We start from the raw sequence: 14,007 nt of genomic DNA on the forward strand, positions 1-14,007 counted from the left end.
GAATTATCTCAACTCTCTTATTCATCTGAATGTCTCTTATTTTGTTTTTTTAGGTTGATGTTTCTGGATATTGTAAAGTTACATATCGGCCAAAACAGAATCAGGTAACCAAAATCAAGGAACTTGACAGCTGCAAGATTTCCAAAAGTGGCTTTACTAACTCTAACAAGGTATGGAAACATAGGGTTACTAGGTTTTTAGTTCCATCATCAGTCAATGGAGAACCGGTGTTATTACTAGGGATGAGCGAATCTGAACTGTACAGTTCGGGGTCCTGTACCGGATACCTAGTGTCCAATGCTCGCACTCAAACACAGACTTCTCACGAATGTCCATGGTCGAATTTGGAGTTCACATGTTGTTTGTATGCTGAATAAAGTTTGTTGAAAAGCTACAGAATAGCCAATCAACACTTCGGCTATGGGCACTTCTGCAGCCATCACAGCCATATTGAGTACTTGCATGGCTGTGATTGGCCGGCCACATTGCATCATTGGATCTACATAGGACCCAGTTCTTTGTACACAATGTCCTCTGGAAGTTGACAAAAGCAAATTAAGTCCTCCCTCTACATATTGAATATTTGCATCCTTTAGTTCCTTTCATTATTATTATTATTATTATTATTATTTATTTCATGGGGCATTAAAGTGAGTTAACACAGATGTGGGGTTCCCCACCCATTTCTGACAACCAACCAAGGTAAAGCAGACAGCTGCGGGCTGTTATTATCAGGCTGCGAAGGCCCATGGATATTTGCCCCTTCCAAGACTAAAAGTAGCAGCCCGCACCTGCCCCAAGTGGCACATCCATTAGATACGCAAATTCTGGCACTTCACCCCACCTCTTCCTGATTGCTTTGGTGTTGTTGCAATCAAGGTATTATTTTTGGGCTTGATGTCAGCTGTGTATTGACAGCTGGCATCAAACCCTGGTGTTAGTGTTAGTAATGCATAGGCATTACTAGGCATAGGCATAGGGGGGCTCCACACTATTTTTTTTTATTTATTCCTTATCCACATTTATTTGCAGGACAAGTTACCCCCATTTTCTTTCCTTTTGCAGTCCCCTAACCGTTGCTATGACCATTTTACAGCACTAAAGTTCGGGTCCCCCTTGATTTCTATGGAGTCTAGTCCAGGTACCAAACTGAACTTTTAACTGAAGTTTGGCCCGAACCAATGAACCCAATCATCCAATCATCTACGGGTCCACTCATCCCTAGCTATCGCTATCAGTCTGACAATAAAGAGTAGTTGGGCTCTAGCATAACGAGTGCTGATGTGGAGAGTAAGACTGTGGGGTCCTGATTAACTGTGATATCTTGCCCATATATTCCAAGCCATCCAGGATATATTTCCTACATTCGTATACATTTCTTGTGATTTGTATGCTAGTAACACGCTTGTTGTACAGGTCCTTGGCATTTCCAACAAAGAAGCATCTAGTACAGTTTACCAAATCGAAGATGACAATATAAAGTCTGTGCTGGCAGAAGAAAATCATGTTCTGATGCTCAATGTATATGAAACCATTGCAGCAAAAATTACTTGTAGGTAAGTTTCTGCTGTCTAACTATTATCAATAATTAAGTGCAATCCATACTAAATACAAACCTATTGAGACATTCATGTTTCACGATCCGTATCGTGACCACAATGCCAGGACCAGCCCTGGTCTCCTAACTTTGCTGTGTTGTAAGGTGTTTACAGACCATGGCTTTTGCTACAAAAAGAAACTAAGAAAATGTAAGGAAAATCCTACTAGAATAGCTAATGTTTGTATGCGGTTGATCAGAATCACTATAACTGATGGCAGCTGTGTACTCACTATTATTTAACATGAGTTTAAATGTTTGGCTAATTCTGAACACAACCACATCCCCATTTATAGGAGCGTGTTCTCACCTATGCAACCACATTATTGTAGCTATTTTTTTCCCCCTCAAAATTTCACTTTGTTTGTCAATGGATTTGTAAATATGGGTGGGAAATTCTAAACTAACTCTTCTTGGCATGATTTTTTAGATGACAAATACCTGGCCTTCTAACAGGGGTGTGTAGATTTTTTTTAAGTCCACTGTACCCACATCCGATCTGGGCTATGTACCATACACGGACCATGAAACATGAACATCTGAATTCAGCCTAAAAGAAAGTAAAAAAGAAACATTTGGCAGAATCTCATTACTGAGATAATCAAAGGACAACATGTCTTGTTCTGATGTTTAGATCAAAAAAATTGGTCTGCACTCAGACAAGTGGGTGGTGGTGCAAGTGAAAAATGGGGCCAATCCAAGATAATAAATAAATTCACTGCACTCATAGATTGTGATGCAAAAAAATATTTAAATTTATTGAGGCGACTGTGAAGTCATTCGACTTTTCGACCCCGCCTTGGTCTTAAGGGTGCTTTACACGCTGCGACATCGCTAGCGATCTCATTAGCAATGTGACTCACCAGATCGCAGATGCGATCTGCTGAGATTGCACATGTGACCGGCGCTACAAAACCGACCTATGTGCGATCTCGGAAGATCGCATCTGCGATCTGGCGTTTCACATCGCTAATGAGATCGCTAGCGATGTCGCAGCGTGTAAAGCACCCTTTAGTCAAGAGTCGCTTAAAGATGTGTGCCTGGGATATGGAAATTTGAATGGATTATAGCGTTGGTAGAGCATACCTTGAGGATAAAGGTCCTGGGTTTAGCCAGAGCAGCAGCACTGTGGCTGGTGATATGGTGTATCAAATTTAAGCGACTCTTGACAAAGACCCAGGTGGGGTCAAAACGTCGAATAACTTCACAGATTTTTTTTTGCATTACAATCTATGAGTGCAGTGAATTTATTTATTATCTTGGATTGTTCTGATGTTTGTCACCTCCAGTTTGATCTCACAAGTCTTATGTGTGTTCATATCAATATCTATATCACTATCTAAATACTATAAACTCAAACCACAAAACATGCGCAAGGGACACCGACACCAACAAACCCCATTAAAATATAATATGGTCAGTTGGCTTCCGCCACAGTGTTTATGATCTTCTCATAATTTCTTGAAAGGGATCTTGTCAGACGTTTAACCCACCTAAAACCATTTAAACCTAATATGATTATGTAACAAGTGAAAAGATAATCCAGGCGATCCCTTTATGACTTCAAACCATTGCTACAACAGATTACATTGTAAAGTTCTGTCTGTAAGTGCATTGGAGCGTGATGATGGACTTGTAGCTTCTCTAATCTGGCTGATCAACAGGTCATTTGCTCTGATGCGTGGCCACCGACCTGTCAATCAGAAAAGGGATGATGTGGCTATTTGCAGCATGAGACTAAGAAGCTAGAAGTGCATCGTCACCTCCCGATAGACTGCCAGACCAAACTTCATAATGAGATTTCTCATTGCTAGAATAGTGCTTTGGGGTCATAAAGACATCAGCTGGCTTACGTTTTAAAGCGCTAAACAATGGTATAAATGATTTTGAGGGGAAGGGGTTTATAGTTTCCCACAGGTTCTCTTAAAAGGGAATCTGTCACCAGATATTTACTACCCCATCTGACTGCCTCTACATCATTCTGCTGAGACCCTGATTCTAGCAATGTGCTCTTTAATGGGCTGTTTGCTGTCATTTTAATAAAATCACTTTTTTACCTGCTGCAGAGCTAGCAGTTATGTGAAAATTGATCTGTGTATAACCTGCAAATATCACTGATTGGCAGCTTCCTGCCCTTGCACAGTGTACATATAAAGCTGACAATCAGTGGTGGGGGCAGGGTTATACAGCTCATGAATATGGTTGACTATCAGCAGTTTTACTAGTCCTCTAATAATAATCACCTGAGGATAAAACAGTGATTTTATCAAAACTACAATAAGCAGCCCAGTAAGTGACACATCGCTGGAATCAGGGTCTCTGTCTCTACATTATGCTCTTCTCAGATTAGCTGGCAAAAACCTGGTGACAGATTCCCAACAGATTCCCAAAGTGGGACAATATTTTTCTCATTAGTCACCAGTGTGCTGTCCGTATACAAACGTTTTTTTACTCAGCCGCTATTAATCTTGTACAGGACCATTTACTATTTTCCATCTTACAGGATTGTAATGTGTCTGTAAAAGTCTAATGCCATACTGATGGTCTTTGTATCTAACTGTAGGATATTAATTTAGGATTGATCTATTAATATATGGTAAATACCCTATCAAATGGCATAAATTAGTGATCAAAGTTCTGTACACATAAAGTGTTAGTTTTCCTTCACTTGTCTAGAATCTTCTGATGTCATGTACAATATACTTAATTTTCAGTTATTTTTATAAAGTTTCATTTCTTTGCACATGTAGACAAAAACTAGAGCTAAAATCCAGTGAAGCCGGGCCTAAAGAGGTTGCTGGAAAGCAGCTGTCTAACGTGGTAAAAGCAGTAGATCCCAAATATGTAGCTACTCCCTTAGTGGCTGATCCAGTCAAATCAGAGTGTAAAAGCTGCCCTCTGGTGAGTAATTTTATTTTTAAGATTTATATAATGGAAAACAAACTTATTTTTGGTAAATAATTTCGATGAATAACGAAGGATGTGTATTTTAGCTTTTGCAGCAATGGAAGACTATTCGTAAGGACCTGCAACCTGAAAATCTTTCAAAAACCAGTGCGGCACGTAGCTTTTTGAAACTGATTCAGAGTCTTCGAAGTGCTAGAAAGTCAGACATTGTGACACTTCTCAAGTCAGAGAAAGAAGATGTTCTGTGAGTTTTAGTATAGTATATAGACTATATAGTCCTGTGGTGATGGCTGCAGGTCACTTTATTCTCACATGTTTGTGACTCCAGATTAAAAAATACAATGACTATAAAGGCTACCTGTATGAGGAAACGTATATAGAGGATGAGACAAAACTTACTTGAAGGACAGCCACAGATAGACTTGAAATCTGTTGGAGATCATCTGTGTTGAGACAGAGCCCCTTATTATGTTCGTTGTCAGACCCACTGTAAAGCTACCCCATAAACTTTAGATAGCTGGACAATCGTTTGGCTGGCAGGTATCTCACCGACCCTTCCAAAACAGTTAAATAGCTTTTATGTTTTCTAATAAGGAGTCCCTGCCAGACATCTCTGGTGGCAATATCTCTTAAATGGAACCTGTTATGTAAAAAGTGCTGTTAACCTTCAAGGTTAATCTGCAGGTCAGTAGCGTTCTGACATCATGCGGTCACTGTACTGAAAGCCCAATTGCCGGGAGGAAATAAACTTTATTCCTCTGGGCAGCCTTGGGCTTTCAGTCATAGGGGCTTGGCTGGCGCAGTTTCAATCATCGCTCAGTGCATAGTAAGCAGCAGCTATAACCCACGCTGCATGGTGTTAGAACACTACTAGCCTGCAGATTAACCCCATATCTACTGTGAGACTGTGACCGGGGTTATCTATGACGGCCGGTATGTCTCGCCCCGGTTATGCTCACTCCATGATAGAAAGTAAATCCACTCCAGGGTTAATGCTGTTTTCCTACAGGCTGAAGGAAGGGTTAACTGGAAACAGGAACGAGGGCAGGTGTGCCGGGTGTGAGGGAGTGAACAGAACTTCCTGAGTTCTCTGCTGGAGAGGCACATGTATATTGTTGTGGACTTTTGTTTGGACATTAAAACCGTGTGCTGTGAACCTTAATGCCTGGATCCCGTGTCTTCTGCTGCGCAGCCGACCGTGCTACCTCACATGTGGTGGAGAATCGGCGGGCATGACAGCCGGTGAGGTGTACCATCCATCCCTGGTGACCCAGTAGCACATGTCCTGGATTCGAGCGGCTATACTACAGCCCAAACCCGGTGACGCCATGGAGGACATACTAAAGCAGCTGGCTCAGGCTAATGCACAGCAACAACAGGCTAATGCACAGCAACAACAGGCTAATGCACAGCTACAAGAGGCTAATGCACAGCAGCAACAGACCAATGCACACCTGCTCCGGGCGTTGGAACGTCAGCAGCAATCCTTGCAAGTGCAGGAAAAAAGGCACCAAGAACAGATGGTTCTCCTGGCCAAGTCGATCCGTGCCGGACCGGCAGCAACCACCCCGGGACCGGGTGACGACGGCAGCGTCCGGAAAGCGGTGAGACAAGCGTTGCAAAAGATGACCCCGGGGGATGATGTGGAAGCGTTCCTGGCGGTGTTTGAGCGGGTGGCCGAGCGGGAAAAGCTGCCGACCCCCCAGTGGGCTGAGGTATTGTCGCCCTATCTGACGGGGGAACCCCAAAAAGCGTACCTGGACCTCTGTACCGAGGACGCCATTGACTATGTGACCCTGAAAGCCGAAATACTGGCTCGGTTGGGGGTGAATACCTATGTACGGGCTCAGCGGGTAAATCAGTGGTTCTATGAGGAAGCCAAACCCGTACGCTCCCAGGCCTATGACTTATTGCATCTTGTAAAAAAGTGGTTGCAGCCTGACACTATGAGCCCGGCGCAAATGGTGAAAAGGGTAGTAGTGGATCGTTTTGTGCGCACTTTACCCGTCACCATTCAACGGTGGGTAGGACAGGGTGACCCGAGTACCCTGGACCAATTAGTGTCCCTGGTAGAGCGGCATGTGGCTACGCAGGACTTGATACGGGACACTGAGACTTTGCGTACCGCCCGTTGGTCTGGCCCCTCCAAGTCTAGGGCCAAGGACCCACCGCTGACAACGGTGCAGAAGTCCCCTACCGTCCCGTCAGAGGCCGCGCCCGCCATTCCTGAGGTCCGGAAGGTTCTGTACCCTAAACGACAACCCGTCAAGTGGGTTTCCGTCCCCATTAGATGTTGGCGGTGCCAGCGGGTGGGACATATGGAAGCCCAGTGTCCACTCACCACGGAGCCCATGGATTGTGGGGTTACCCGGCGGGGTTCAATGTATGCTCAGGTGGTGTGTACCGCTGACCTGGTCTCCCCAGAGACGGAGCCCCACTTGTGCCAAATACAGGTGAATGGATGTCCGGTTACAGGATTGTTGGATTCCGGGAGCTTAGTGACCCTTGTGCGATCCACCTTGAGGGCTAAAGTAAAGGCCACAGGACGTACCGTGGGGGTGGTTTGCATACATGGGGACCGCCGAGACTATCCCACCTTGCGGTCAGGTGCAACATAAGGTGGGACTTCTTAACACTCTTCCTTATGACGTGATCCTAGGAAGGGATCTGCCCTATTTTTGGACTTTATGGAGGGGACCCCCTAAGTCCCCTCAGATATTGGTCAGTCCGGGACCTGAGCCCTACAATCCTGAATCCGGGACGCCTGCCGTAGGGGTCACCATGATAGGGACAGAGTGTGAACCCGATAGGTCACCCCTAGAGGTATTGGCAGGAGAGGCTGAAATGGTCGAGCCCATCCCGGAGTTGGAGGCGTCCCCAGATACGTTTGGGACAGCCCAACTCCAGGACCCTACGTTAATACATGCCCGGAGTCGGGTGACAGTAGTTGACGGGGTGGCACAGCTGCCCGGTGCCCAGGTAAGGTACCCCCATTTCGCTCTTAAGCAAGATTTACTCTACCGGGTAGATGAAATACGGGGCGTGGGGGTAGAACAGTTGGTGGTGCCCCAGCCGTATCGCCGGCGGGTCCTCGACTTGGCTCATAAACACCTGATGAGTGGCCACCTAGGGGTCAAGAAAACGCAGGAGCGAATATTGCAAAGGTTCTATTGGCCCGGGGTTTTTGGGGAGGTAAAATGGTTCTGCAAAACCTGCCCGGAGTGTCAGCTTACCGCACCCCTGACCCATTTTCGCAGTCCGTTGGTACCGTTACCCATTATCGAAGTCCCTTTTGAACGGATAGGGATGGATCTGGTGGGGCCCCTCGTAAAGTCCGCTCGAGGGCACCAACACATCCTAGTGATCGTTGACTATGCCACCCGGTATCCCGAGGCGATACCTCTCAGACATACTGCAGCAAAGCTTATAGCTCGGGAGTTGTTTGCTGTGTTCTGCCGGGTGGGGTTGCCCAAGGAGATCCTTACGGATCAGGGGACCCCATTCATGTCTAAAGTGACCAAAGAGCTATGCCGGCTACTCCAGATCAAGCAGTTGCGTACGTCTGTGTATCATCCTCAAACGGACGGTTTAGTCGAGCGTTTCAATAAAACCCTGAAAACCATGCTCAAAAGGGTGATTTCAAAAGACGGGAAAGATTGGGATATGATGCTTCCCTATTTGATGTTTGCCATCCGTGAGGTGCCACAGGCATCCATTGGGTTTTCGCCTTTTGAATTGTTATACGGGCGACATCCCCGGGTATTGTTGGACCTGGCAAAGGAAACATGGGAGCAAGAGCCCACCCCCCATAAAAGTGTGATTGAACACATTTTGGGTATGCAGAACCGCATAAGCGCGGTCATGCCAATTGTGAAGGAGCATTTACAGGAGGCCCAGGCCGCGCAAAGCGGCCGCTACAATAGACAAGCCACCGTGCGGACCTTTAAACCCGGGGATCGGGTGTTGGTATTAATCCCCACGGCGGAGAGTAAATTCCTGGCTCAATGGCAAGGCCCCTACGAGATAAAGGAAAGAGTCGGGGTGGTTAACTATAAAGTATTGCAGCCCGGTAGGCGGAAACCTGAACAAATATACCATGTCAACCTATTAAAACCTTGGCAGGAACGGGAAAGCCTGATGGCTGTTTTTTCCCCATCTCCCTCCTCTTCGGGTCGTTCACATCCGGCTCCAGCGACCTCTGGAGAGGACGAACCTGAAGTAAGGATTGGAGAAGCCCTCACCAAGACTCAGAGGCGAGAGGCCAGACGGTTGGTTCAGCAGAACCCCGATGTCTTCTCCGAGCTGCCCGGTAGGACCAGTCTGATACGACATGATATTGTCACCGAGCCCCACCTGAAGGTACGCCTGAAGTCATACCGGGTACCGGAGGCTCGACGACAAGCTATATCGGAGGAAGTAAAGACAATGTTACGCCTGGGGGTCATCGAAAAATCCCGGAGTGAATGGGCTAGTCCGATTGTCCTAATACCAAAACCCGATGGCTCCTTAAGGTTCTGCAATGACTTTAGGAGATTGAACGAAATATCCAAGTTCGATCTCTACCCCATGCCCCGGGTGGATGAGCTGATTGATAGGCTGGGACAGGCGCGATATTTTACCACGCTCGACCTGACCAAGGGGTACTGGCAGGTGCCACTGACGGAGTCCGCCAAGGAGAAAACCGCTTTTGTTACGCCAGAGGGTCTCTTCCACTATGTTGTCTTGCCTTTTGGGTTACATGGCGCTCCGGCCACGTTCCAGAGGTTGATGGACTTAGTGCTGGAACCCCACCAGGCGTATGCATCAGCGTACCTTGATGACATCATTATTTACAGCTCTGAATGGCAGACCCACTTGGAACAGGTACAAGCGGTGGTGAACGCGCTCCGAACAGCCGGATTGACAGCCAATCCCAAGAAATGTGCGTTGGGGCTCACGGAAGCCCGCTACTTGGGCTACGTAATAGGCCAAGGAGTGATTAAGCCCCAAATTAACAAAGTTGAGGCGATCCAGAAGTGGCCTAGACCCCTGACCACGAAGTAGGTTAGGGCCTTCCTGGGTATCGTGGGGTATTACAGGAGGTTTGTAAAAAATTTTGCGGGACTATCAGCCCCCTTGACGGACCTTCTCAAAGGCAAAAAGTCCGTCATGGTGCGCTGGACTCCGCAGGCCGAGGATTCCTTCCGGGCCCTGAAGGGGGTCCTGTGCGGACAGCCCGTTCTTGTACACCCTGATTTCCGGAAGGAGTTCATAGTACAGATTGATGCCTCGGAGGTCGGCCTGGGGGCAGTGCTGTCTCAGGTGGTTCAGGGGGAGGAACACCCCGTCACCTTCTTAAGTAGGAAGCTCACCCCTCCCGAGCGGAATTATAGCGTAGTGGAGAAGGAGTGCCTGGCGATCAAGTGGGCCTTGGAGTCCCTACGCTATTACCTGCTGGGACGGCAGTTTCGCTTGGTGACGGATCACTCTCCACTGGTCTGGATGAGGTCCGCCAAGGAACGGAATGCCCGGGTTACCCGGTGGTTCCTTTCTCTGCAGAACTTCCGGTTTACGGTTGAACATAGGGCCGGTGGGTTGCAAGGCAACGCCGATGCCTTGTCCCGCGGCCCGTGTTTGATGGCGGGAGTTCAACCCCGCACGATTGAACTGAGGGGGGGGGGTATGTGAGACTGTGACCGGGGTTATCTATGACGGCCGGTATGTCTCGCCCCGGTTATGCTCACTCCATGATAGAAAGTAAATCCACTCCAGGGTTAATGCTGTTTTCCTACAGGCTGAAGAAAGGGTTAAATGGAAACAGGAACGAGGGCAGGTGTGCCGGGTGTGAGGGAGTGAACAGAACTTCCTGAGTTCTCTGCTGGAGAGGCACATGTATATTGTTGTGGACTTTTGTTTGGACATTAAAACCGTGTTCTGTGAACCTTAATGCCTGGATCCCGTGTCTTCTGCTGCGCAGCCGACCGTGCTACCTCACACTACAGAATAATAACATTTTTTACATGACAGGTTCCCTTTAGAAGAGTAAAAGGATTGGCAGTCTCGAAGTCAAACATGTGACCACAGTTATGCGTTATGCATGCTCCCGCCCAGAACCCTACTGGTAGACTCACTCTTAAGCTGGGTTTACACACTGCAACATCGCAAACGACATCGCTGTAACGTCACCGGTTTTGTGACGTTACAGCGACCTCCCCAGTGACATTGCAGTGTGTGAAACACATCAGCGACCTGGCCCCTGCTGGGAAGTTGTGATCGCTACAAATCGTTTAGGACCATTCCTAGGTCCTTTGTTTCCCGCTGTGCAGCAAAGTCTCAGTGTGTAAACACTGGAAACGAGTGATGTGTCACAATATCTGTCAATCACTATTCTCTGTCAGTCGGTCTCTCCCTCTCGGTCTCTATTCTCTCTCTGTCGGTCCGTCACTATCTCTGTCCCTCTCTCACAGTCTGTCGGTCATTTTCCCCTCCTCTCTCATACTCACCGTTCCCCCGATCTCCGGCGCTGCACTGCACGGCATTCACACTGCTGCGGCGGCTTTTACTATTTTGAAAAAGCCGGCCGCTCATTAAACAATTTCGTATTCCCTACTTTCCCCGCCCACAGGCGCCTATGATTGGTTGCAGTGAGATACGCCCCCACGCTGAGTGACAGGTGTCTCACTGCACCCAATCACAGCAGCCGGTGGGCGTGTCTATACTGTGCAGTGAAATAAATAATTAAATAATTAAAAAAAAACGGCGTGCGGTCCCCCCCCAATTTTAATACCAGCCAGATAAAGCCATACGGCTGAAGGCTGGTATTCTCAGGATGGGGAGCTCCACGTTATGGGGAGCCCCCCAGCCTAACAATATCAGTCAGCAGCCGCCCAGAATGGCCGCATCCATTAGATGCGACAGTTCTGGGACTGTACCCGGCTCTTCCCGATTTGCCCTGGTGCGTTGGCAAATCGGGGTAATAAGGAGTTATTGGCAGCCCATAGCTGCCAATAAGTCCTAGATTAATCATGACAGGCGTCTCCCCGAGATACCTGCCATGATTAATCTGTAAATTACAGTAAATAAACACACACAACTGAAAAAATCATTTATTAGAAATAAAAAACACAAACACATTCCCTCATCACCAATTTAATCAGCCCCAAAAAGCCCTCCTTGTCCGGCGGAATCCACGGACCTCCAGCGTCGCATCCAGCTCTGCTGCATGCAGCTGACAGGAGCAGCAGAAGACACCGCCGCTCCGGTCACCTCCACGCAGCTAATGAAGACAGCCGCGCGATCAGCTGAGCTGTCCCTGAGGTTACCCGCTGTCACTGGATCCAGCGGTGGATGCAGCGGTGGCCGCGGGTAACCTCAGTGACAGCTCAGCTGATCGCACTACTCACCGCCGCTCCGGTCAGCTCCAGGCAGCAACTGAGGTGAGTAGCGCGATCAGCTGAGCTGTCACTGAGGTTACCTGCGGCCACCGCTGGATCCAGTGACAGCGGGTAACCTCAGTGAAAGCTCAGCTGATCGCGCGGCTGTCTTCATTAGCTGCGTGGAGGTGACTGGAGCGGCGGTGTCTTCTGCTGCTCCTGTCACCTGCATGCAGCAGAGCTGGATGCCACGCTGGAGGACCGTGGATTCCGCCGGACAAGGAGGGCTTTTTGGGGCTGATTAAATTGGTGATGAGGGAATGTGTTTGTGTATTTTATTTCTAATAAATGATTTTTTCAGTTGTGTGTGTTTATTTACTGTAATTTACAGATTAATCATGGAAGGTTTCTCCGGGAGACGCCTGACATGATTAATCTAGGACTTATTGGCAGCTATGGGCTGCCAATAACTCCTTATTACCCCGATTTGCCAACGCACCAGGGCAAATCGGGAAGAGCCGGGTACAGTCCCAGAACAGCCGCATCTAATGGATGCGGCAATTCTGGGCGGCTGCTGACTGATATTGTTAGGCTGGGGGGCTCCCCATAACGTGGGGCTCCCCATCCTGAGAATACCAGCTTGCAGCCGTATGGCTTTATCTGGATGGTATTAAAATAGGGGGGGACCGCACGCCTTTTTTTTTTAATTATTTAATTATATATTTCACTGCACAGTATAGACACGCCCACCGGCTGCTGTGATTGGGTGCAGTGAGACACCTGTCACTCAGCGTGGGGGCGTGTCTCACTGCAACCAATCACATTTGCCGGTGGGCGGGGAAAGCAGGGAATACGAGATTGTTTAATGAGCGGCCGGCTTTTTCAAAAAAGGAAAAGCCGCCGGAGCAGTGTGAACGCCGTGCAGCGCCGGTGATCGGGGATCGGTGAGTATGAGAGAGGGGGGGAAATCACCAGCAAATGAGGTGAGTAACGCGATCAGCTGCTGTCACTGAGATTACCCGGTGGCCGTCACTGGATCCAGCGGTGGCCGCGATTAACCTCAGTGACAGCTCAGCTGATCGCGCTACTCACCTCATTGTGGAGCTGACAGGAGCGGCGGTGAGTGGCGCGATCAGCTGAACTTTCACTGAGGTTACCCGCGGCCACCGCTGCATCCACCGCTGGATCCAGGTAACCTCAGTGACAGCTCAGCCGATCACAAGGCTGTCTTCATTAGCTGCGTGGAGGTGACCGGAGCGGCGGTGTCTTCTGCTGCTCCTGTCACCTGCATGCAGCAGAGCTGGATGCCACGCTGGAGGACCGTGGATTACGCCGGACATGGAGGGCTTTGTTGTGGGTAATAAATTGGTAATGAGGGAATTTGTTAGTGTTTTTTATTTCTAATAAAGGATTTTTCGGGTGTGTGTGTTTATTTACTGTAATTTACAGATTAATCATGGAAGGAATCTCGGGGAGACGCCTGACATGATTAATCTAGGACTTATTGGCAGCTATGGGCTGCCAATAACTCCTTATTACCCCGATTTGCCAACGCACCAGGGCAAATCGGGAAGAGCCGGGTACAGTCCCAGAACTGTCGCATATAATGAATGCGGCAATTCTGGGCGGCTGTTGGCTGATATTGTTAGGCTGGGGGGCTCCCCATAACGTGGAGCTCCCCATCCTGAGAATACCAGCCTGCAGCCGTATGGCTTTATCTGGCTGGTATTAAAATAGGGGGGGACCGCACGCCGGATTTTTTAATTATTTATTTATTTACACGGCACACAGACAGAGCCGCGCGGCATTAAATGAAGTCGGGTGAAGTTCACCTGCTTTTTTGACACGTCCCCAACGACCAGCTAATAAAAAAGAGGGGCGTGCACACTAATTTGAGGATGAGGTGCTAGTGAATGGGAGAATCCCTATAGTATACATATAGAAGTACACTGCACACTCAATGAAATGAATAATGTATTAATTTATTGAAAATTCAAAAAAGCCATGCAAAGGAAATGAACTAAAGACAGAAAATTGCTCTGACGTTGCGGCCACAGGCCTTGTTCACAGAGTCTGCGGTCACTAATAGTTCTGTATTCCAGGGAGAATGCTGTATCAATATATTAGTATTAGATACCCTATTCATACCAT

At 48.0% G+C, this 14,007-nt stretch overlaps 1 protein-coding gene across 1 annotated transcript in view; it reads left to right on the forward strand.

Annotated features, from left to right (window-relative positions):
• Positions 1 to 14,007, forward strand: part of MTTP (microsomal triglyceride transfer protein) — a 138,452-nt gene that overhangs the window by 73,398 nt on the left and 51,047 nt on the right. Inside the window, exons 5-8 of the mRNA XM_075350870.1 lie at positions 54 to 170; positions 1,417 to 1,556; positions 4,348 to 4,498; positions 4,591 to 4,748. Coding sequence (XP_075206985.1) covers positions 54 to 170; positions 1,417 to 1,556; positions 4,348 to 4,498; positions 4,591 to 4,748 — 566 coding nt within the window. The remainder of the gene's footprint in view (positions 1 to 53; positions 171 to 1,416; positions 1,557 to 4,347; positions 4,499 to 4,590; positions 4,749 to 14,007) is intronic.

The sequence above is a fragment of the Anomaloglossus baeobatrachus genome, chromosome 1 (assembly GCF_048569485.1).
Source record: "Anomaloglossus baeobatrachus isolate aAnoBae1 chromosome 1, aAnoBae1.hap1, whole genome shotgun sequence".
Lineage (NCBI taxonomy): Eukaryota > Metazoa > Chordata > Amphibia > Anura > Aromobatidae > Anomaloglossus > Anomaloglossus baeobatrachus.